The sequence below is a fragment of the Camelus ferus genome, chromosome 11 (assembly GCF_009834535.1).
Source record: "Camelus ferus isolate YT-003-E chromosome 11, BCGSAC_Cfer_1.0, whole genome shotgun sequence".
Classification (NCBI taxonomy): Eukaryota; Metazoa; Chordata; class Mammalia; order Artiodactyla; family Camelidae; genus Camelus; species Camelus ferus.
The window spans coordinates 38,135,867-38,160,044 of record NC_045706.1 but is presented as its reverse complement, the minus strand read 5'-3'; the positions used below and the strand labels follow the sequence as shown (position 1 = coordinate 38,160,044).

Sequence of the window (24,178 nt, the reverse complement as noted above, 5' to 3'; positions counted from 1 at the left end):
CAGCAACTGTTCTCTTTCAGTTTACAAATATTTAGTATAAGGAAGAAACTGAATGTTTTACTTGCAGTTTGCTAAAGTACCAGGGCAATCTTTTAAATTAATATGGGTTGAAAACTATATAATTACTGTCAGGGAAAAATAATGACATTACACAGTAAGTATAAAACATCATGAAGGCAGCTCTGGAGTGTGATTTGGGACTTTTCTGATGTTATGTTATTAAAGAAAACACATTTGGGGGCAGCTGACGTGCTCACACGTCTGCCAGTGGCTTTGTTGATGCAAATACTCTTCCATTCCACACATCATTGTCCTCTGTTTTTCTGGCACTGACATTAGCTAAATGAGTGGGAAATTGTCCAGGCTGGGCAGGTCAGAACATTTTACCCTCAGCCAGAGTGACTACTGCAAAGAGTGGACAGAAAATCTTTACCAGTCCAGTCAGAGTCCAACCAGGAATTGAAAGGATTAAAAAAAAAATTGCCGCTGGAAGACTTCGACATCATGTACTAAAGAGGTGGAAGTGAATCTGAAGCCATTGTAGCTAAGTTTCCTGACATCATGGAGAAAATCCATTATCTGTGGGAGAGAATGAAGCCTGACAGAAACAGTCATTGAGGAGTCCTGTTGAGTTCCTGTTTTTTGGATTATAATATCCCAGAGCTATACTAATCCTTAAAGATTTTCCTTTTATTCTGACCTACCACAGATTTTCCCAAATATATGTATTTTTAACATGCATTGAGTCTGATTTTTGTCACTTGCAATTTTAAAAGTCCTGGCTCAGCAGTTTCTCCCTTTTCAATGGCACTGTCTGATAAAACTTTCTATGATGGAAGAAATATTCTGTAGCAACACTGCATGGTCCAATATGGTAGCCACTAGTCCTATGTGACTATGGAGCACTTGAAATGTAACTAGACTGAAAACATGATTTGAACATTTTCTTTAATTTTAATTAATTTGTATGTAAATGGTCACATGCCACTAATTGGATAACACATCTCTGGAATGTCTCCAAAATCTCATTACATGGAGTTTTGTCATTGGATTTGTAAATTACAAGGGCACTTCCAGATTTTTTTTTCTCTTTCTACAAAAAATTTGTAACCCTTAGCAGAGACTATGGCAATTCATGTGTGTTCTCCACTTCTCGCCAGATGTTTTATTTTACTCTTTATATCTTTCTCTGCTTTCTTTTATTTTTTCAACTTACCTTTTTTTTTTCTTCTTAATCTCTCCCATTTTCTTTCATCACATGTTTTAACAATAGCTAACTTACACTGAGTTCTTTTTTTTAACATTTTTTATTGATTTATAATCATTTTACAATGTTGTGTCAAATTCCAGTGTTCAGCACAATTTTTCAGTCATACATGGACATATTCACACTCATTGTCACATTTTTTTCTCTGTGACCTACCATAACATTTTGTGTATATTTCCCTGTGCTATACAGTATAATCTTGTTTATCTATTCTACAATTTTGAAATCCCAGTCTACCCTTTCCCACCTTTCACCCCCCTGGCAACCACAAGTCTGTATTCTATGTCTTTGAGTCTATTTCTGTCCTGTATTTACGCTTTGTTTTTGTTTGTTTGTTTGTTTTTGTTTTTGTTTTTTAGATTCCACATATGAGCGATCTCATATGGTATTTTTCTTTCTCTTTCTGGCTTACTTCACTTAGAATGACATTCTCCAGGAGCATCCATGTTGCTGCAAATGGCATTATGTTCTCGGTTTTTATGGCTGAGTAGTATTCCATTGTATAAATATACCACCTCTTCTTTATCCAGTCACCTGTTGATGGACATTTAGGCTGTTTCCATGTTTTGGCTATTGTAAATAGTGCTGCTATGAACATTGGGGTGCAGGTGTCATCCTGAAGTAGGGTTCCTTCTGGATACAAGCCCAGGAGTGGGATTCCTGGGTCATATGGTAAGTCTATTTCTAGTCTTTTGAGAAATCTCCACACTGTTTTCCACAGTGGCTGCACCAAATGGATTCCCACCAGCAGTGTGGGAGGGTTCCCCTTTCTCCACAGCCTCTCCAGCATTTGTCATTTGTGGATTTTTGAATGACGGCCATTCTGACTGGTGTGAGGTGGTACCTCATTGTAGTTTTGATTTGCATTTCTCTGATAATTAGTGATATTGAGCATTTTTTCATGTGCGTTTTGATCATTTGTATTTCTTCCTTGGAGAATTGCTTGTTTAGGTCTTCTGCCCATTTTTGGATTGGGTTGTTTATTTTTTTCTTATTGAATCATATGAGCTGCTTATATATTCTGGAGATCAAGCCTTTGTCGGTTTCATTTGCAAAAATTTTCTCCTATTCCGTAGGTTGTCTTCTTGTTTTACTTATGGTTTCCTTTGCTGTGCAGAAGCTTGTAAGTTTCATTAGGTCCCATTTGTTTGTTGTTGCTTTTATTTCTTCTAGGAGAACATTTTTGAAATGTATGTCAGATAATGTTTTGCCTATGTTTTCCTCTAGGAGGTTTATTGTATCTTGTCTTGTTTAAGTCTTTGATCCATTTTGAGTTGATTTTTGTATATGATGTAACGGAGTGTTCTAGCTTCATTGTTTTACATGCTGCTGTCCAGTTTTCCCAAGACCATTTGCTGAAGAGACTGTCTTTATTCCATTGTATATTCTTGCCTCCTTTGTCGAACATTAGATGGCCAAAAGTTTGTGGGTTCATTTCTGGGCTCTCTATTCTGTTCCATTGGTCTATATGTCTGTTTTGGTACCAATACCATGCTGCCTTGATGACTGTAGCTCTATAGTATTGTCTGAAGTCTGGGAGAGTTATTCCTCCAGCCTCTTTCTCTTCAGTAATGCTTTGGCAATTCTAGGTCTTTGATGGTTCCATACAAATTTTATTACGATTTGTTCTAGTTCTGTGAAATATGTCCTAGGTAATTGGATAGGGATTGCATTAAATCTGTAGATTGCCTTGGGCAGTGTGACCATTTTAACAATATTGATTTTTCCAATCCAAGAGCATGGGGTATCTTTCCATTTTTTAAAGTCTTCTTTCATTTCCTTCATCAATGGTTTACAGTTTTCTGTGTATAATTCTTTCACCTCCTTGCTTAGATTTATTCCCAGATATTTTATTACTTTGGGTGCTATTTTAAAGGGGATTGTTTCTTTACTTTCTTTTTCTGTTGATTCATCGTTAGTGTAAAGAAATGCAACTGATTTTTGAACGTTAATTTTGTAACCTGCTACCTTGCTGAATTCTTCAATCAGCTCTAGTAGTTTTTGTGTGGACCTTTTAGTGTTTTCTATATATAGTAACATGTCGTCGGCATATAGTGACACTTTTACCTCTTCTTTTCCAATTTGGATCCCTTTTATTTCTCTCTCTTGCCTGACTGCTGTGGCTAGGACTTCCAGGACTATGTTGAATAGGAGTGGTGATAGTGGGCATCCTTGTCCCAGATTTTAGTGGGAAGCTTTTGAGTTTTTCACCATTGAGTATTATGCTGGCTGTAGGTTTGTCATATATAGCTTTTATTATGTTGAGATATGTTCCTTCTATACCCACTTTGGCTAGAGTTTGATCATAAATGGGTGTTGAATTTTATCGAATGCTTTTTCTGCATCTTTGAGATGACCATTTCCCTTTCTCTTGTTGATGTGATGTATTACATTGATTGATTTGCGTATGTTAAACCACCCTTGTGTCCCTGGGATGAACCCCACTTGATCATGATGTATAATCTTTTTTATGTGTTGTTGGATTCTATTTGCTAAAATTTTGGTGAGGATTTTGGCGTCTATGTTCATCATTGATATTGGCCTATAATTCTCTTTTTTTGTAGTGTCTTTGCCTGGTTTTGGTAGCAGGGTGATGGTGGCTTCATAGAATAAGTTTGGGAGTATTCCCTCCTTTTCAATCGTCTGGAAGAGTTTGAGAAGGACTGGTATGAGTTCTTCTTTGTATGTTTGGTAGAATTCCCCGGTGAAGCCGTCCAGTCCTGGACTTTTATTTGTAGGGAAGTTTTTAATTGCTATTTCTGTTTCCTTTCTAGTGATCGGATTGTTCAAGTCATCAATTTCTTCTTGATTCAGTCTTGGTGGACAGTATGTTTCCAGAAACTTGTCCATCTCCTCTAGGTTATCCAGTTTGGTTGCATATAGTTTTTCATAATATTCTCGTATAATATTCTATATTTCTATTTTATTTGTTGTAATTTCTCCATTTTCCTTTCTTATTTTGCTAATTTGTGCTCTCTCTTTTTTCTTCTTTGTGAGTTTGGCCAGAGGTTTGTTGATTTTATTTACTTTTTCAAAAAACCAGCTTTTGGTTTGGTTGATTTTTTCTATGGTCTTTTTAATCTCTATTGTATTTATTTCCTCCCTGATCTTTATTATTTCCTTCCTTCTGCTGCCTTTTGGGGCTTTTTGTTCTTCTTTTCCTAATTCATTCAGGTGGTGGGTTAAATTGTTTATTTGAGATTGTTCTTCTTTTTTGAGGAAGGCCTGTATCGCTATAAACTTTCCTCTTAGCACTGCCTTTTCTGTGTCCCATAGATTTTGAGTGGTTGTGCTTTCATTGTCATTTGTCTCAAGGTATGTTTTAATTTCAGCTTTGATTTCCTCATTGACCCATTGTTTTTTCAATAACATATTGTTTAATCTCCATGCTTTCCTTTTTTTCTCCTTTGTTTCTCTGTTGTTGATTTCCAGTTTCATGGCATTGTGGTCAGTAAAGATGCTTGAGATAATTTCTATCTTCTTAAAATTGTTGAGGTTTCTTTTGTGCCCAAGTACATGATCAATCCTGGAAAATGTTCCATGTGCACTTGAAAAGAATGTATATCCTATTTTGGGGGCGTGTAATGCTGTGAAAATATCCAGCAAATCTAGTTTTTCTATTGTATTATTTAATTTCTCTGTGCCTTGTTTATTTTCTGTCAGGAAGACTACACTGAGTTCTTAATATCTGCCAGACAACATAGTAAATGCTAACTTGCATTAATTCCCTTAAATCTCACAGCAAACATAGTGGATGCTATTTCTCATATTACAGAAAGGGAAACTGAAGCAATTTTAAATGCCTTAGTCTGATCACAGAGTTAGTAAATGTTGAAGTTGGACCTTAGCCAAGGTCTATGGAAAATAAAGTCATCGATTTTAATTACTAGTCTAGACAGAACCTCTATTTTATATAGTCTGACTGTAGTCTGACCGTGGTAATACTATATAGACTTTCTTCCTCGGAAAGTGCATATACATCTTTTCACATCCCAGACCAAGGGGTTTAGGGATCTCCTGAAGTTTAATGGGTTTAATGAGTCACAGGACATTTAGTGAATACTGCCTAGAAAATTCACAGAGTCACCTTAATAAGTTTTATCCAGGCAACGGTAATAAATTTTATAAGACTGGTGATATCCCACAAATTTTGTGTGGATTTTATTTCATTTTTTCAGTTTGCATGCATAATCATACTTTAAGCAGTGACTAGTCAATTTGGAAATTTATAACAGTTTAAGTCACACCTTCATGAACACAGTGGTTAGCATGAGCTAAATCTTGAGGGAAAAAATGTAGTTTTAGTTTTTCCATAATAGCAAAATTTATGTATTTGTACTTTCTTGGTGTATTTATATTATTTAGTTGTTGCATAGTAAGCCCTATGCTTGCTTGCGTACATTCTAACTTTTCTGGACTGTCACTCACTTTAAAATTACAGACGTTAAAATTGTGTCCTAAGGGACTTTTTAAAGAACAGTGAAACTTCAAGGAATTGCTGAGTTGGAGTGGCGTGAGCGCCTGGGTGGGAAACACTACTTAGAATTTAGCTCTTGGAGATTTGCAATTCAGTTAGCCTGTTAAAATACTCTGAATGTTTCCAAGGGGTGGGCAGCACACTGTGGTCCTTAAGAGTTTGTGCTTTGGAGTTAGATAGCCCTGGGTTTCATATTCATTTGACTATGTGATAGCTGTATAATACTGTGAGCCTTATATTCACCTGTTGGCACCTTCTGTTCAAATGCCTATGATCCAAAAATGTATTTATGGCAGCATTCACTGCTGCCTTGGCCTGCTTCTTCACTGGAGCTAGTGGGGGTGGGGAGGGAGAGAAAACTTCCCTTAGATGATGTGACGTACATGGAAAGTAGCATAATTAATGTTTCATAGAAATGTCAAATAATTAAACAATGCATATCTGGCCATTTGTTTATTATTTAGATCCATCCTCTTTCTAAAATTATCTGCAGTGAATAATTGTCATTAGGTGTTTAGAAAGTGAACAAGTATATCTAATCCCTGGTGATAAAATTTTCTAAAATATCATATACAACTTCAGTATATCTGTACTTTAATTAAGTCCATAGAATATTAAACACAGTTTAATACAACCTCCTCTACTATGAGAAATGTTCTCTTAAAATCTGTTCTTCAGGAATTGATGTAACACTTCATTACTCCACTCAAGCTTGAAACGTAGGCGTCATCCTTGACTTTTGTTTACTCATGGCAACTAAGAAATCTTTAAATCCTTCCTATTTTGTCCTCTGAATGTTTCTTGACTCTCTTTTCTTCTCTCCACAATGTCATTTGTCTTTTATCAGAATTGCTTCCTGATCTTGTTTCCATTTTTCTTGCTCAGTTCCATCTTTCACTCAGCCACTAGAGTGACTTTTTCAGAAGCTCAAATCTGACTATATCACGCTCTGCCTAATACACTTTTGTAACTTCCTGCAGAAGACATTTCAAGCTCATGTGCATGGCTTTCTATTACTTGATACCTGAACATTTATGCAGCCTCATTTCTGAAACTTCCTGATTCACCTATTACATTTAGCAACTAGTAGTTTCTCACATTATGCCAAACTACTGCTTATCTCATTACCTTTGTTAAATTTTCTGTTTTGAAACCTTTCATCTTCCATTACACAAGCTGGCTGAGATAACGTATGTTTGGAATTCAGCTCAGGCATCCCCTCATTTAAGAATCTTTTCTAGACTAAGCATTCTCTCAGTTGAGTTGCCTGTCTCTTTTTGGTGCATTTCTCTAACACTATACTTTCATCATTGTATGTGTCTTTTCCCCTCATTGAATTTAAATCCCTGGAGGATAGGTCCTAGATCTTAATAACTTTTGTATCCTGAAGATCTAACACAGTTCCAAGATCTTAGTTCTGGTGATTGTTTAATGAACTAATCAGTTCAGGCATGAGTAAAGGAATGAGGATGTCTGACACATGCATCAATAATTTCAGCGAGATAGAATTAACTGTTTTACAATATGGCCCATTCCATGTTTGGACAACTGATTCCTAGAAAGTTCTTCATCATATTGAGCTGAAACTAGCATTCTTGTAACTCAATCACTATTTCTTATTCCTGTCTTCCATTTGCCAGCACACAGAATAAATCTTTGGATTAGTCATTAATATGTTTGAAGGTGAATTTATGTCCTTATGAATCATATTTTTTTCCAGGCGAAGTATTGTTTATTTTTAAAAAGTAAAATATATATTGATACGTTATTTTAAGATCTGTATTAACAAAAGAAAACTTCAAGGCCCTTTTAGTTTGTAAGCGAGAGTTTTACTACGTGGTAAACTCTAGCAGTTTTTGTGTCAGAATTAGTGACATTAATCAGCCTAGGGATAAAGGATTTAAGAACAATGACAAAGACACATCAGCTCATACAGGTATTAACAACAGAAATGGAGATAAAGCACCAGGCATGAAAAGAGAAGTTGTCACGGTAGGAGTTGGTCCTGGAGAGAACAGCTGTGTCACAGGGCAAATGTCAAAAAGACAGACTTGAATCTGTTTGTCCAAAAATTAAGTTGTTTTCTTTCTTCAGTTCAGTAGGAAGTAAGACAAAATTTTAGAAATAGTAGCAGAGATTTGTGGTTCATGGTATTATTAATAGTGCTGATTTTGAGTCAGAAGGAATCTTAAGGGTAGCAGTAAAACTGAAAAAAGTAAACAAAAACATTTGTACTAACGTTCCTTTCCTATAGATATATAGATGTCTCTCTCTATATATATATATTATATATGAATCACCTTCATGTTTTTCCAACCATTCTTACATCATAGTTTCAAAATAGCCCAGGATATAGGTAGAGCAGGTAATTCACAAGAGGCATGTCTGAAACCATCAGGTTTTCAGTGGCAGAACCACTGAAAGTTGACTACTTAGTTCTGGGTGTATAAAAAACAAAACAAAACAGTGAATAATAATCAACAGGGGTTATTCATTTGGCTTGTAGAGAAACAGTCGTTCACTTTTATATTCTATCCCTGGATAGTGTTACTGTTTCAAAATAAAGGTATTTTTGAAATTTAATACAATACCCCCTTAAAGATATAATGTCCTTACATGCTGTATGAATATTGTTATGCTGTCATATATATAGTACGATATGTCAGAACACTAAGGAAAAAATACATTTTGGAGAAAGTTGTTGATTTAAATATACTGGAAAATGGTTTTGATTGGTTCATGGTTTTTTACTAGTGTACATTTGTATGCCATATGTATATTTGTGGTCATTTATATTTATATTTTTTAATTTAATGTTTAATTTGCATATAGGTTCCACCTGGTGGAGTTCCTGTAGGTATTAGGTGTTAATTTGTGTTTATTCTTTTGTTGATTGCTGTGGTTCATTTCCTTGCTCTTTTTCCTTTCTGCTTAAAAAAACAGGCAATTATTTCACTATCACTTATACAGACCTAAAACTATTAAATATACATCTAATTCAAATTTATTTAAATTATATTATCAGTTATAGTAGTATGAAATTGAGTAGAATCCAAACTGCATGTAAACTTAAAGATTATTTTTAAAACTTTTTTAGCTCATGAAACATTAATAATTCATCACCACATTCTTTCAGAAAGATTCTAACCTTGAGGTCAAACCCTTTTGAACAAGGTACTTCAGAGAACTACTGTCAAGTAATTCAAATAGGCAGATGAGATTAAATTTTTTGTCATTTTCTTGTTATGCTTTGTAATCTATATATATGCACTTAAGTATGCTTATATATGTGAACATATATATTTCTGTGTTGTATGTGCATATATATGAGGATGCATATAATATACTGTGTGTGTGATATCATATTTTGATTCTCATTGGACCCAAAATTGGTTTCAAATTCAATAGACTGTCATATTTGAACATATTTCTTCTAGGTGATTGGATCTCAAAATTTTACATTCATGTGTTATTTTCCCTTTGCATTTGTTTATGTGTTTACTTTTGCATTCTTTTTTTTCTGTTCTGTGAGTGAATATCAGAGTTTATTTTACCCTCCCAGAAAAAACTACACAAATCAATGAAGTAATATGCTATACTTTTAGTATATATTGATGTATAATTTAGAATAAAATATTATTATCTTATATTGGTGGAGAAAGATTGTTATATTAATTAGCCCTTTGTGTACATATTGATTTAGAAAACTAGTATTTTAAATAAATTTATAGACACAAGGACTGTGTAAAATCTACTCTCCCTATTAGAATAATAAAGAATTATCTTCCATTTAAACTTATAATACACCACACCTGAAACTAGTAACATCCTTATAAATACCTCTCAGTTATTAAACTTTGAGTGATAATTGGCTGAACATTTCCAAATCTGCCTTCTTAAATTCTTATACTTAAATACCCAAGCATTCACCAATAGCATGGTGAATCTAGAAATTAAAAAGTTACTATTTTAAATATTAATGCACTTCAAAATTTTTATTTTAATTGGAAATTAACTGGACAAATTAGAATGAGCTGTAATGTGCCATGTACAATGCTAACGTTTTTTTTTGTATAAAACAATCTGGGAAATGTTATTTTAGTCTTTAGTTAGTTACTATAAAAGGACTTGAAGTAGAAATAATTAAATTGTCAAAAGGTCTTTAATGTTTCTGATTATCAAATAGGAAAGTCTGCTTATGAAGTCCTGGTTGTGTGTCATCTTCAAATGGGAAGCACTTGACAATGAAAATCTTGTTGCTTTCATAAACTGGTAAAATAAACTCTGTGGTTTGTGACACAATTATGTTATACAACAGTCACATATCTATACACTGGTTTACAACCCAGCACTCATTGCAGTATTTCACTATCACAATACCTGACATTAAAAAAAAAAACAACTTTAAGTCTGTGGTGAGTATATGAATGAATATACCTAACAAATTTACTAACAGAGGCTGCAGTGTAAAGGAAGAAAAGAAATTGAGAGAGGATTAGTTATAAAGGAAGTAGAGAATGATTGAAGGATTTGAACCAAGGGTAAGAAGTAAATATTTGGTAAGCAAATCACATAGCAAAACTTGCTCAGCTCAGATTACTTGTAGTGTGAACATATGAGGAAAGGATGCTGTGTTCATTGGCACCATCGTTGGTACACTCAGAAAAAAATACATGAATTTAAAAGCCTAGTGATTTTACCTTGATAAGTAAAATAAAGGATAAATGCTAAAAAAGGGCAGGCACCTGTACTTATGATAATTTTTTATTAATTGAAACTGCATGCTAACATTTGTGATTATTAAAAAATAATTGAATTTCATTGCAATTGGCTCTAAAGTACAACAAAATAAGAAGCATCCCTAAAGTGTGGTTCAAAAATACATTTTTAATATAGATTTTATAATTTACTGTTTAAAATAATTCATTTAACTTTTTATTAACTAACATGTTTGATTAAACAAAATACCCCATTTCCTAGCCATGCTGAGCATTTGGGATCATGACACTGAAATCAAAACAGCTGAAATGCCTCTTGGAAAATATTAGTGTAAAGCCTCTTGACTTTTTACAATGCTTAACAACTATGATTATTTTATAACAAATGGACCAAAGAAATGATCATCTATAATATTATTTTTTTTATTGTTCCCGGATAAATGTATCACACTGACCTCATATCAAAATCATGGACATAGAAGCTACCATAATATAGCTAAATAATATCTCCTAATGAGATATTGCAAATACAGAACTTGTGTCAAATTCAAATGAAACCTTTCATTTCAAAGTTATTTGAAATATACACATACTGAAACTGTAAGCAGATTCATAGTTTAAAGTATCTTGTGAATCAAATCACGGCCACTTTTTAATACAGTCATGTGTATTTCAACTTTCTCACATTTACATAGAAATTTTTAAGATGTGAGTTCTAATTTTTTTTCAAAACAATGCCCTCAGCCTTTGATTATCAAACTCAGAAAAATAATCTGTGATATTAAATCACATTTCATACCGTAATATTTTAAAAGTTGCCATAATCTGTAAAACGCCTTACCTCCCTCTTTCATCCCTGTTCCTATTTTTCATAGCCTTCCTGGTAGTCCACCCTGTCAGTGTTCTGCTTTTAATTTGCCTGGCCTTCCTGTTTCACTGTGCAGACACCAATCCAAGCCTTCCTATTTTGTCTTTGTTCTTTCTCTGAATTGCAGAGATTAATATCTTATCTTTCAGGGATGGCAGTAAGATTGTGAAGGATTTTCAGTGCCTCATTAATTACCTCTGTTTTGAACTTTTTCAATCCCTTCCTTTTTTGTGTATATATCATTTTTTCCTAAACCCTTTTATCAGACACATGTGGTCAATTCGTATATTTTATATCTAATCATTTGCAATTTTAATTAAAATAAATATTGTGTTTCCCCTTGGAGAGTCTTTACAGCATTAAAATAAGAAACAACAAGCACACTATTTATAGGCAATGAATTATACATAACCAATTTTATTTCTATTTTACATTAAACATGAGAACAGGATAGTAATATGCATATGTGCAATTTATAGTAACAAATGAAGTAATTGTAAAATTCTACAGCTAAAATTCTGGGCTCCAATTTCCTATTCATGCGTTTGTTTCTTATTTCTTGAGTCGAGTGAAGTTCTGGAAAATATTGATAAATAATCAATAAGAATGTATCCATTTGGACTTTTTTCTATTTTATTCTTCTTCCTACTATTGTCCCTTTATTCACATTAATTATACTAGTACTTATTTAAGTGTCTTGTTTGCCACAAAATGAGTAATTGTCTTTGGGTAGTTTAGTGCGATTATGACTAAGTATCTAGTTAAGTCTCTTTTCTTTAGAAATTCTTAATACAGTTATGTATATTTGTAATAAACTTGAAAAATTACTTTCTAGGTAATGAACTAAAAGCTGCATTATTTACTTAACATTTAAAATAATGTTTTTTTTTTTTTAAAGACAAAAGACCCAGAGCTTCACCTTTTTCTAAATGATTACACCTCAGTCTTCACCGTCACGCAGACTGGTATCACTCGCTACCTCACCTTACTGCAACCGGTGGACAGAGAAGAACAGCAAACTTACACCTTTTCGGTAAAGTGATTTTATATGTGTCTATATATATATGTAAGTATATATATGTATGCATGAGAAAGAGATGTCTGCTTAAAACTGAAAAGGTCAATGATTTGAAAGGAAAAAGGCAGTATTTTCAAGCAATAGCATAGAGAATATCAGTAATAATTTCTTCACATGCATTTTCTCTGTTTTGTGTTCCTAAGTTTGTGTAGTTTTACTACCATTTTTTTTTCCAACAGAAGAAAAATAAATTTTGAGCTGAGAACAAGAAGATGGGAATCTCATTCCTCACCATCCACTCATGATAGACTTAAATTGAGACATTATAAACTGGAATCAACAAAGTAAAGAATTATTTTCTAACATTAACTAATTAACTAATTAATTTTTGTTATTGCATTTTAAATTTTGTCATAGGGCTAGGCCAGTGGTTCTCCCTGGGGATGATCCTGTACCACCATCACCCTCATCCCGCCCTTCCCCAGAGCCACTTTGCAATTTCTGGTGACATTTTTGGTTGTTACTTCTATGAAGAGGTGCTGTTGGCATGCTGCTTGACCTCTTATGAAACACAGAACAGACCCCCCAACACAAATTATCTGCCCAAAATGTCAATAGTACTAAGATGGAGAAATCCTAGTTTAGGTTAATCAAGGGAAAAGTATCAAGAGCTAGAGAGAAAGAGAGAGAGGATTATTTAAGCTGTGATGTTAATAGTTACCATGAGACAGAAATATATACTATATGACTAGTAGGGTTGATAGGTGAATAGAGGTAAAATGGGAGTTAGTATCCAAATTCCTGAACTAGATTTTATTCAAATATAACAGAAAAATGAGCTGATAGAAAAGTACAGGTAATGGAACTTATATAGGAGTTCTTTCCAGAAAAGGTCACACAGCAGAACGAGAACTTCAAGAACACCTAAAGTCCACAGTTAAATTTTAGATACAGAGTGGATTTTAGAAGTCACTCGGAACAAGCATGATAGTGTTGTAGCACTGACATTTTTGGTGAGATCTTCTTTAAAAGTTGGTAATATAATTAAGATATCACTGTTAACTAAGGCTAGTGGTCCTTTAAAAACTGTGATTTTGTGTGTTACAAGAAAATGTTATTACGTATGCAGGGCACCTACTTTCTTGACTGGTATAAGCATGTTGGCTGTAAAAGCAACTATTGCATTGTGTACAAAAATATGTAAAAGTAGAGACTATTTTCCTATTAATTTTTTTAAAGTTTAAGTAGTAGTTAACTCCTAAGAATTAGCAATGCTATTGGCCCAATTCAGTCTTCTAAGACATGCTGCATATCAGCTTATTTAAAATGTGCTTAGAATTGAATACATTAAAAATAAAGCTGAATTCTCCAGAATTACTTCTTAGCATATTGAAACACTTTGATTACATGTACTATTATGGTTTTATTTCTTTCTTTTATCAACAAAACACTTTAGTGCCTTTTTAGAACTATAAATTACATATCAAAAACTTCTTAAATTGAACAGTGAATTCTATACTGCTTATGCCCATGTGACTTCTCTATTAAATATGTTTTTCTACCCCCAAAGATAACAGCATTTGATGGAGTACAAGAAAGCGAGCCAGTTATTGTCAATATTCGGGTGATGGATGCAAATGATAACACGCCAACCTTCCCTGAAATATCCTATGATATCTGTGTTTACACAGATATGAACCCTGGGGACAGTGTCATACAGGTAACTACCTATGCATTATATGGATATATTCAAAACAGTTATTTCCATGGGCATTACATAATGCATTGGTTAAGAAATTGCTTAAGAAATGAAAATGAATTTCAGACTTACTGTATGGCATAATTTAACTTAGAAAGCTTTAAATTTTTGCTTACTTTTTAAATAAAAGTATATCTATACACGCCTTAAAGTACAATTAACTAGATTGTTTATTTGACCTATTAATGCTTGATTTTTAATATACTAAATATAGTTAATTAATATAATGAATATTTTTAATATACTGAAGTTTCTACTACTGGACATGTAGTTTAAAATTTCAAATTATTTTGACTATTGTAGAAATGGGTTAAATTTCCCTTGGTGATAAATACAAAGGACTGCATTAATAAATTGGTGGATAATACTGTTAGACATTGATTTCCCAGACGTAAAATGGAATCATTACTACAGGGAAAATTGAGATTAGATAGTAAATGATATATTGAAAGCACAGAAATCTGACAAAATCTTTATACTTGATTTTGGAACTTTGGAATTATTTTTACCATTAGCTGTACTTACTATGTTTCAGTAAATTACAAGTTATCTCAAAAACCTTTTTTTTTTTTTTTTATTCTGAGTATAAGTTATAAAGAAGTAATCATGTTCTTCCTTGAGGATTTTTAGAAACCTGGAGAATGTTTGACTCTAGTACTTTCCAAACTGGCTGTATATCAGAATTATCTAGGGGGCTATTTAGAAATACAGATGACCAAGATTCACTTCTCCTCGCCTGGATCTGAAGTTCTGTGAGCAATACTTAGGTAATTAATATAATAAACAAACCCAAAGGGTTTCAGTTGTCCCATTATGTAAAGACCACTGATCTATATTTTCCTCTGCATCTTAGAGTCAGGCTTAATATTCTCAAGCCAGGAAGGCCATGACTTTATATACTTTGTAGAGCATTTGAAAGGCCCCAAATTATTACTAAATTTTATATATAATTTTATATATTATAATATAGAATATGTAATATAATATATAGCAATTACATATTGTAACTTATTACATAGCAACATCTAATATATAATGATATGTTATATATAGAATATATACTAATATATAATAGTACAGTATATAAGGAATACTAATAAATAAATTTATTTATGTATATATTTTAGTATTAGAGTATTACAAAAGCAGTCAAATGCCTAAAGAATGTACTGAAGTCTTCATGTTCTGGTTCTTGTTCTCTCCAGCCTTATCTCTGGCCCTCTATTCCTGTGTTTCAATCCTATTAAACTGCTGCCCCCAGTTAGCTGAATGTGTCTCTATTTCTCATTTTCTCCAGTCATTTCCTTTACCTTGATCTCTTTCCCTTCTTTTATAGCTTGATTACTTTCTCTTATTCTTTAGATTTTTTTTTCTTTCTGAGGGGGCATCCCTTGGTAGTTTTCTGTAGGTAATTCCTAGGAATTCTTCTTGTTCTTGCAACCCACCAGTAACGTGATATTTTGTAGCCAAAATACTATGATACCGTGGTATGTCCTCATCGGTGTGAAATGTATGGGAAGAAATAGTGAACAATATGCCTCATGGCTTTTGTACACTATTTTCTGTTAATCAAGAACTCTTCTTACTCAATATTTTACAAGGCTAACTCACAGGACCCAGCTCAAAATGTTACTTCTTCAGAGAAAACTTTCCTAACAGTTTGGTGCCAATAGCCTCCCAGCACACGCACATACATATATACCCCTGGTCCCACGTTCATTTTCTATAACTTTTTTCTCATCACTGTCATTGCCACTATGATCAACTGAAATTATTCTCTCCCCCACCCCCAAACTAAAACCTCCATCAGGGACCATCTGTCTATTTGCTGCTCTAATGCCAGCACCTGCCAGACATATTAGCCACACACTACATGTTTATCCAAAGGATGAATTATAAACAACTCTGCATGGTATAATTGTTCATAGAAATCAAAAATAATTCAGTGCTATCTCTATTTTATTTATTGGACTAAGGTGTGTTTTCTTCAGTGATATAGCAATGAGTAACAATATAGCCTGAGCTGGAAATTCTGAAAGTGTATCTCGTGTGAATGTCCTCTGGTATGTATGTGGTAATCAAAGGAAAGGTTTCCAACCGCCACAGTGCATCTATTCACATCTTTGTTATGATGCTTGTCATATTGATGGAATCGGCCTTTTTACTGATTTGTCTTGAAGGCAGAACTATGATTAGTTTATCTCTGCATCTGCAGCATCTGTATCCATAGCACATATAGTAGACCAGATGCCTAATATAGTAGATACTTCAAAAGTGTTTATTTGAGGATGAAGTAAAGAAGGACCTGCAGACAAGTAGCTGTGAATGAATGGGGAGGTATAAATGTATTGGCCTTTATTTCCAGTCAACAGATGGATCTGGAGAGCTACATTTATCTTTACTGAGACACTTTCATAGGGAGCAATATTATGGCTTATACAGATAAAGCATGACAATTATTATCATGTTCTTATTTAGTTAGATCTGATTCACATCTCTGTAATACACATAATTGGAAATAAAAGTAAGTTTACACAGAAAAAACAGCCAGCAGGGAACTAGAAAGTGTAACTAAGAAAACAATAGCAATTGGGTGGTGGAACCGTATCTCAAAAATGTCTGCCTTAGGGGATCAAAAGCTTATTTCTGGCATTTGCAGGCTACAAAAGTTAATTTCCCTTATGTATCCCTTGATAAAATACATTTTGCCTTGCCTTTAAAGATCCATATTTTATATATTTCCCTGGAATATGCAGATTATGAAGATAGAGTATTGTTTGTGTCTATATGCCTCTAATTTTTAAAATTATTTAAATGCCAAGAAATGAAGCTTTATAATTAGTATTTTTAATGTTATGCCTGGTATGTGGTAAAAGAGCGTGAGGCTATAAAACACCCTCCAAGGGCCTAGAAATAAAAGAAAATAGATTTCCCATTGAGAGGAAAATCTTAAAACAGCAAAATGATTGACAACTGTGATTTGCACCTGTCTTTTAAGGGTCAGAAAGTGGGTTCAAACCTCCGTGTACCCTTCGGTAACCCTACCTTTCCTCACTAACCCAACAGAAGATCAGTTAGTTTCCTTTTTGGTTAGTAACCTGTTGTCCCAAAGAGTGAACATGTTAGAAACAAAGGGGACAGAGAGCATTCTCCATCAAAGTAAGCCTTGGATAACAGATTTTAAGTATTATAATCAGACTATTTTCAATGTAGCCATGAGACTATTTGGCCTGATGTAAGTACATAATTATTTGAGTCTATTATCATCTTATTATGAGGTAGTCACCTTGACTGCAAGCATTGGATAGATTGGTCATGAAAGGTGGATCCTGGTTAAAAGTTCTCAGTTGTAAAATTGGTCATCTGACTTTCTATCTCTTACGCTTGATTATTGTACAAGGAAACAGGGCAATGCTGACTTACATGGTTCATGAACCACATTTGGAGGAGCCCTGCTATAAAATGGCGTCTGCATCTTTCACGACTAGAAATTAAGTCTAATCAAATTATTAGCGCACCTTGTGTCTAGAGAGAAATTACTGGCATGAGTGAGAATGATTTTTTTTTTCAATGTGGGTTTTTTTTGGGGGGTGGGTGGGAGATAATTAGGTTTACTTATGTATTTATTTATTTTAATGGAAGTACTAGGGATTGAACCCAGGACCTTATGCATGCTAAGCACACACTCTACCACTGAGCTGTACCCTGCCCCCACGAGAATGATGTTTTATCTTCAGTTCATGCAACAGTATTTTATGCTGCCCAAAAGACAATTTTGTAGGCCGTCAATGAAGTCTTACAGGTTGACACTGAGATATGCTCCACATAAACATTACACATGAAATTACATATTAAAATTACTTTTATAATTTCCAATATCATAAAATTAGAATAAGCCTATGTAGTATTTTAATGACTCTGACATTATTATGTCAAATAATAATATTGCTCTCTGTGGTAAGTGTGTGTGTACGTGTGTTCAACCGTTGTTTCAAGGAAAATGTCTCCCTCTTGGCTCCCTCTTGCAGTAAATTTTGTTACAAAGTCAAAGCATAGTCATTGGGTAAAAGAAAAATGCTTGGGCATTGAGATGTTTCAAAGATAGGTTATCTTAGGAAAAAAATATTTCAAATAGAAAAGCAGGATTTCCAAGCCTAGTCACTTTGCTTATTTAGTTTGTCAAAGGAAACAAACAAAAACACCACAGGGCAAGTCATAATATGTATTTGTATTACAAACACATGTTATATGTGTATTTTCTTGGACAAATAATAATTTAATGCATATAGATGTTTATGTGTTTGACACTAAACTAGATGCTCTGAAAAATACATAGAATGAATAAGGATAGTTATAACCCTTAAGGAGTTTAATATACATTGTAAGAGATAATCCTTATTCAAGTGAAATAATGAGAAAATATCACAAACCATGATTGAATTGTTAAAATAGAAGGAGCATCCTAAAATATTATGAGAAAAGTGAGTGGAGAGGAGTATCTGTTAGGACTTAAATAGTTAGGAAGCTTTCATTGATGATTAGAATTTCATGAACTTACCAGGATGTTTATAGGATCTTATTGGAGATGGAATAATATGACCAAACTCATGGTAATTTCACGAGGCATTAAGGATACCAATTTGACTGCCATTGTAGGGGGAGGAACTGAATGATAAAGGATTAGCTTTTCTTTTATTAAGTCGAATATTCATTGGCTTATTCTTCCTGCCCCCTTGACACTACAGGCTTTTCTGTACTTTTGTATTTCGTTTTATCCATCTCTAATAGCGCTTATATTAAAGATAGTTTTCTTTCCTGTTTCTTCTTCCAGACCACAAGGTACTTGACAGAAATAATTTTGTCTATAACTTTCGCACTCTGCATTTTTCAGAGCCCAGGGTCTGGCACAAATTAAGGTCTGAATAAATGTATCCGTTTATGTATCAATTTTTTCATACATTTTTCCATCACCAGAGTAAGTATTAGAGACTATTTCTCTGCCAACTCTGGTTTTTAACTGGTCTGGCATCATAACCACATGCCATCCAGTAAGTATAAATTTTCACTGACACAAACTTCTGCATGTCATTCAGTGCACCAGCCATTTGTCTCTCATGGGGCAGCAGTGTTGCTCCTTAATCTGTCCAAACCTCGCCAAAGATACCATGGAGAAGAATCAATCTTTCTTTCCTCCTTTCTTTCCTCCTTTCTTCCTTCCTTCCTTCCTTCCTTCCTTCCTTCCTTCCTTCCCTTCCTTCCTTCCTTCCTTCCTTCCCTTCCTTCCCTTCCTTCCCTTCCTTCCCTTCCTTCCTTTCTTCCTTTCTTTTTTTTCTCTTTTTTTAATGAATGATATAAATTTTATTAACTCCCAGTTCTTCTGTATGTGTCTTTTTAAAATTCTGTGTGACAAATATCATAAATATGCATAAAACACATGATATGTAATGATTCTTTAAAGCAAAAGAACTTGTGCAATTAAATTGCAAACTGAACTAACTGTTTTCATGGGACACTATTTTTTTACTTGAAAGCATGTCTGATAATTACAGTTTTTCAGACTTCGGTGCTTGGCAGACATTTTCTTGAAAAAAATAAAGCAAGACAATCACTTCAAGGAGAACAACTGATAACATTTGTTGTCAATAATAAAATTCCAACTGTCAGGTGAAAATTAGAATTTTGGAAAATGTATCTGTCACTGGGAGCTTGACAGCTTCTCAATATTTAAATACTTTTCTGATGAGATCAGTGGTGGTATCAATGAATATGATGATTCTGATTACAATTGAAAGTGCCAACATTTAGAAGACCTGCATAACTCAGTCTATATTTATTTTCAAAGGGGCACATGTATGATGTTACAAAATCATACATGGGTAAAAAAATTCAAAATGCAAGATATACCAATGGAGTTTAATTTAACAGAGTATTAAAAGTTCACTGATATGGTTTTCAGTTTTCTACTTGCAAAAGGAAAAAAAAGTAAGAAACTAACATTTGTCAAGTTTTGGTATAGTATCAAAGAAGAATTTATACAATTTCTAACTACATATCTGTGTGAGGCCCAGTTTTCTTCTTAGACATCAACTAGAAGAGCATCTCACAACAGATTGAATGCAGAAAGAGGTGTGAGAATCCAGATGTCTTTCGTTAAGTCAGACATTTCGGAAACATGTGAAGGTGTTAAAAGTTTCTTTTTAATTCATGGAACTATGGCTTTGCCAGAACATGATCTCATGATTGTCAGTGACATTCTGCTATAGTTTGGATTGGCCATAGTTCCCACAAATATACCCCCCTGACTTGTCCTTCCAGCAGTCAACTTCAACTCCTTAAGAACATCAGATTTCATTATAATCCTTGGGTCTGTAAATCATTCCCGAGTAAGCTTTACACAGCCTTTTCCAAAGTAATTATAAAGTATGGTGGTCAGCAGTTTAGTGACATCATAATCTATTCATATATCACTTCATCTGAAACATAACTATAAATGCATGAGCTATATAGCTGATAGTCATAAACCATTAGCTTAGGTCAAAGTTAAGATTTCTCTCAAAGGTTCAAATGTAATAATATGACAGACAGGACAAACAAGAAGATTGAAGTGATACATTCCAACCTAGTATTCTGGTGTGCCATCAAGGGATGCACTGATCCCAAACGACCCCAGGTATATCTTGTACCTAGACTTCATGCAAAAGCCAAATTCAGGGTCCTTCTCCAGCACTGGCCACAATTCAACATCACATCTGAGAGAAGCAGGTGGGAGGATTATACTCTAGCTCTGAGATGTTCTCTCAGAGAAAAACAGGAAAGCATTCTGTCTTGAAATCTTTGTCTATGTGCTCCCCATCATTTTTACTTTGTGGGAGTGAGGGGTGGCTGAGGACAAGGATATCTGGAATGTGTACATATTAGAATACTGAGAGGAAGGAATTGTGGGGAGGTAGGATTAAACTTCCTGAAGTGGACTAATACATAAGAGAAAAGAAATATATAAAACAAATAACTTAGTGTTTCTTACCATTTAAATAGTATAGCATTTAGGTAAAATGATTAAAAAGCATAGATTTTTTATTTTACTTTCATCTGATAACATGTGAGCAACACTTTGGCTTCTCCATGTAAACCAATCCATTTTTATTTAGGAGGCAGTATTTCCCACTAAAATAGGGACAGGCTTCATGTACCTATGATCTCACAGACCACTGATCACAAGGTCACTGAGTTATTGAGTTAAATCCCCACCATAGTTTAGTTTCAGGGTTTCTCACAAGATGTTACCTATTATCGTTTTTAGGGTATTCAGTGTCTCAGCTCCCTTTTCTAACTTGAATCACCACTAATTTCTTTTAAATATTTTTGTTTGCATATGTAGGAACTCAATTATGTGGATTCTTGACACTATTTTATTACTTAGTGCTGAAAAACTGAAAAGTTGTATAAAGCTATGTAAGTAACTAACATAGAGTTCATTTTTGGAGTATTTGTTAACCTTCCTACTTGCTCGTGGTTTCTGTGGCACTAGTTGCGTCCCTGAATATATAATCTTACCTGTAGTTGGCTGAGTCTGCACCTTGGGGGTTGTTTCTATTACCTGTGCTTTGCAGTACTATTTGGTATTTCCAGCACCTCCCAGATGGGTGCCTCTTAAAATTTAATTATCATCCAGCTTATCCTCTCTTCCAGTATCATTTCTGAAAATGTTAAGTAAGACCAGCTGTAATGCCTATATCCCTAAAGCACGTTCCTCCACACTTCTTAACTTGATGCATTGCCATTTATCATTAAATTCCTTTAGCCAATTTAAGTCCCAGGAAGAATGTTAATATTGAATCCAATTTGAGCTAAATTTTAATTAAGATTTCCTGAGACATCGTGTTAAGTGATTTACTATAATCAAAATTGATATCTCCTCCGCTACCTCTATCCTCTAATTTTCTAATTTTATTCACACACAAAAGAGAAAGAGTTTGTCTGGCTTGAATAGTTCTTCATAAATATGTATCATTCATTTTGACTGTTTCTGCAAATTGTTTCCTTCTCCTTTGCCTTCAGGACTATGTCTGTCATTCTCACACAAGTCCCAGAAACATTTCATCAAATACCTTTCTTTCTGGTAGCCACATCTGCCTACCCTCAAATACCCAGTCTCAGATTTAGCTGAATTTATGCCTCTCTCTCAAATTTCCTTTTTTCGTCTCAATTATTTTTGTTGCTGCTATTTCTATGCATGTTATCTTTCTAAATGCAGTGAATAATAAAAATAGAACAGACTATGCACAGTACATCTCTTAAGCATGATGAAGTGTGTAAAGTACTTTCTTTACAAAATTTCATCAGAACAGTTCTCATGATCCTTTGAATGAGACATTAATTAATGCAGCAATCCTGAAACTGAATTCAAATTTCAAGGTAAATGTGTACATTCATGATTTTATCTAAGAAAGTGCACCAACATGTCCAGTAGTCTCCCAGAGGAGTCTGTGGATATAAAGAGCTGCTACTTTGCAGAAGTGAAACTCATGGATTAGAACTACATAAGAAAATGTCAGTAAATAAGAAAATTTTTTCTGCAAGTTTATTTACTACAGTCCTATGTGCTTCTTTATTCAACAGGAAACTTCAATTGTTTTTCTCTTAGGTGTAAACTGAGGCCAGCTTTCTTCTCTCCATCCATCCAATGATGAAAACAAAAAAGTCTGTCATTCTTTGTAAAATGCGTATCATAAGATTTCCCACTGGAATCTTTTTTTTTCTTTTTTTCTTCTCTTAAGTAAATTTATATCTATCAGGAAGTCAAGGAGTCTTATTTAACATATTAAATCATTATTCCCTGGATTTTGCTTTATAAAATCAATAATGGTTATTCTCTTTTTACATATAATGACCCAAGATAGTCTTTAACTACTGGATACCATTTGCTCCAAAGTGATAATGAATATGTGCAAATTAGCCATACAGACACTTATATGATGTTATTTCAGGGACTCTGAATTGTAATCCTCTTCTCAAAAAAAATTTCTTGGACTTGATATCTTAATTTTCTAACTAGATATTCTACAATTGGAGATGCATTTGTTTGCTTTTGAAAAGGTAATACTCTAAGCATTAGAGTATTATCAGTCCTTTAGAAGTCACTGTGAACAAGATTATAAGAATCTTTCCTAAAGTCATGTGTGAATAAAGAGAATTCCAGGAGAAGAGAGTCTCTGAGAGATGGATAGGAAAATATTATGTCTGGAAAAAATTAGAGCAAAAAGAAGGATAGGAGTAATAAAGGAATTAAGGCAAACTTCACCTATTTCATTTTTTCCAGGCTTCCATCCTTAGAAATGTATGTTTACAGCTCAAGAACAGCTGATAAGATACAGAAAAATATTCTTATCGGGACATTAGATTTGCTGTTAGGGCTTTCCACTTTCTTCTTTTAGTAAATTAAAATAAAGATAGTCTTCAAGATCCAAAACCTTTTATCACTCTCACAAGGAAAAAAAATCTTGCCTGCTTTGATTGCTTCAGTATCATAACAATACACAGTAGCCTCGATTCAAGAAAACAAAAATGTATATGCCAAGAGAATTTTCTTTACTTATTTTTGTCTTTGAAAGCAAGCGTCTTTTGTTGGGAAAAATGACACAATGGTGAAGAGTTGACTCCCAAGAGGATTTATGTTGTGATTCTCAATTCCAGCTCACTGCAGTCGACGCAGACGAGGGGTCAAATGGAGAGATCACATATGAAATCCTGGTCGGGGCTCAGGGGGACTTCGTCATCAACAAAACAACAGGGCTTATCACCATCACCCCAGGGGTGGAACTGATAGTCGGGCGGACTTACGCGCTCACGGTCCAAGCCGCGGATAATGCTCCTCCAGCAGAGAGAAGGTAATTTATGTTAGAACCAATGCAGTGTTTTCATTGTTTTTGTTTAACCCCATAATTTAAGAAGCACAGCAAGCATTCTTTTATCCTATAAACATCAAAATTAGGTCGGAAAATCAGAGAGGCAGGATTCTCAGGAACTGCATATTCTTATTTGGACAAATTGTAGGGAAAGTACAGTAAAGTC

The 24,178-nt window shown here is 34.0% G+C and overlaps 1 protein-coding gene across 1 annotated transcript in view; it reads left to right on the top strand.

The window, feature by feature from the left end:
- Positions 1–24,178, top strand: part of PCDH15 (protocadherin related 15) — a 1,335,438-nt gene that overhangs the window by 1,089,615 nt on the left and 221,645 nt on the right. Inside the window, exons 17-19 of the mRNA XM_032491427.1 lie at positions 12,229–12,363; positions 13,919–14,068; positions 23,801–23,994. Of these exons, the coding sequence (XP_032347318.1) occupies positions 12,229–12,363; positions 13,919–14,068; positions 23,801–23,994 (479 nt within the window). The remainder of the gene's footprint in view (positions 1–12,228; positions 12,364–13,918; positions 14,069–23,800; positions 23,995–24,178) is intronic.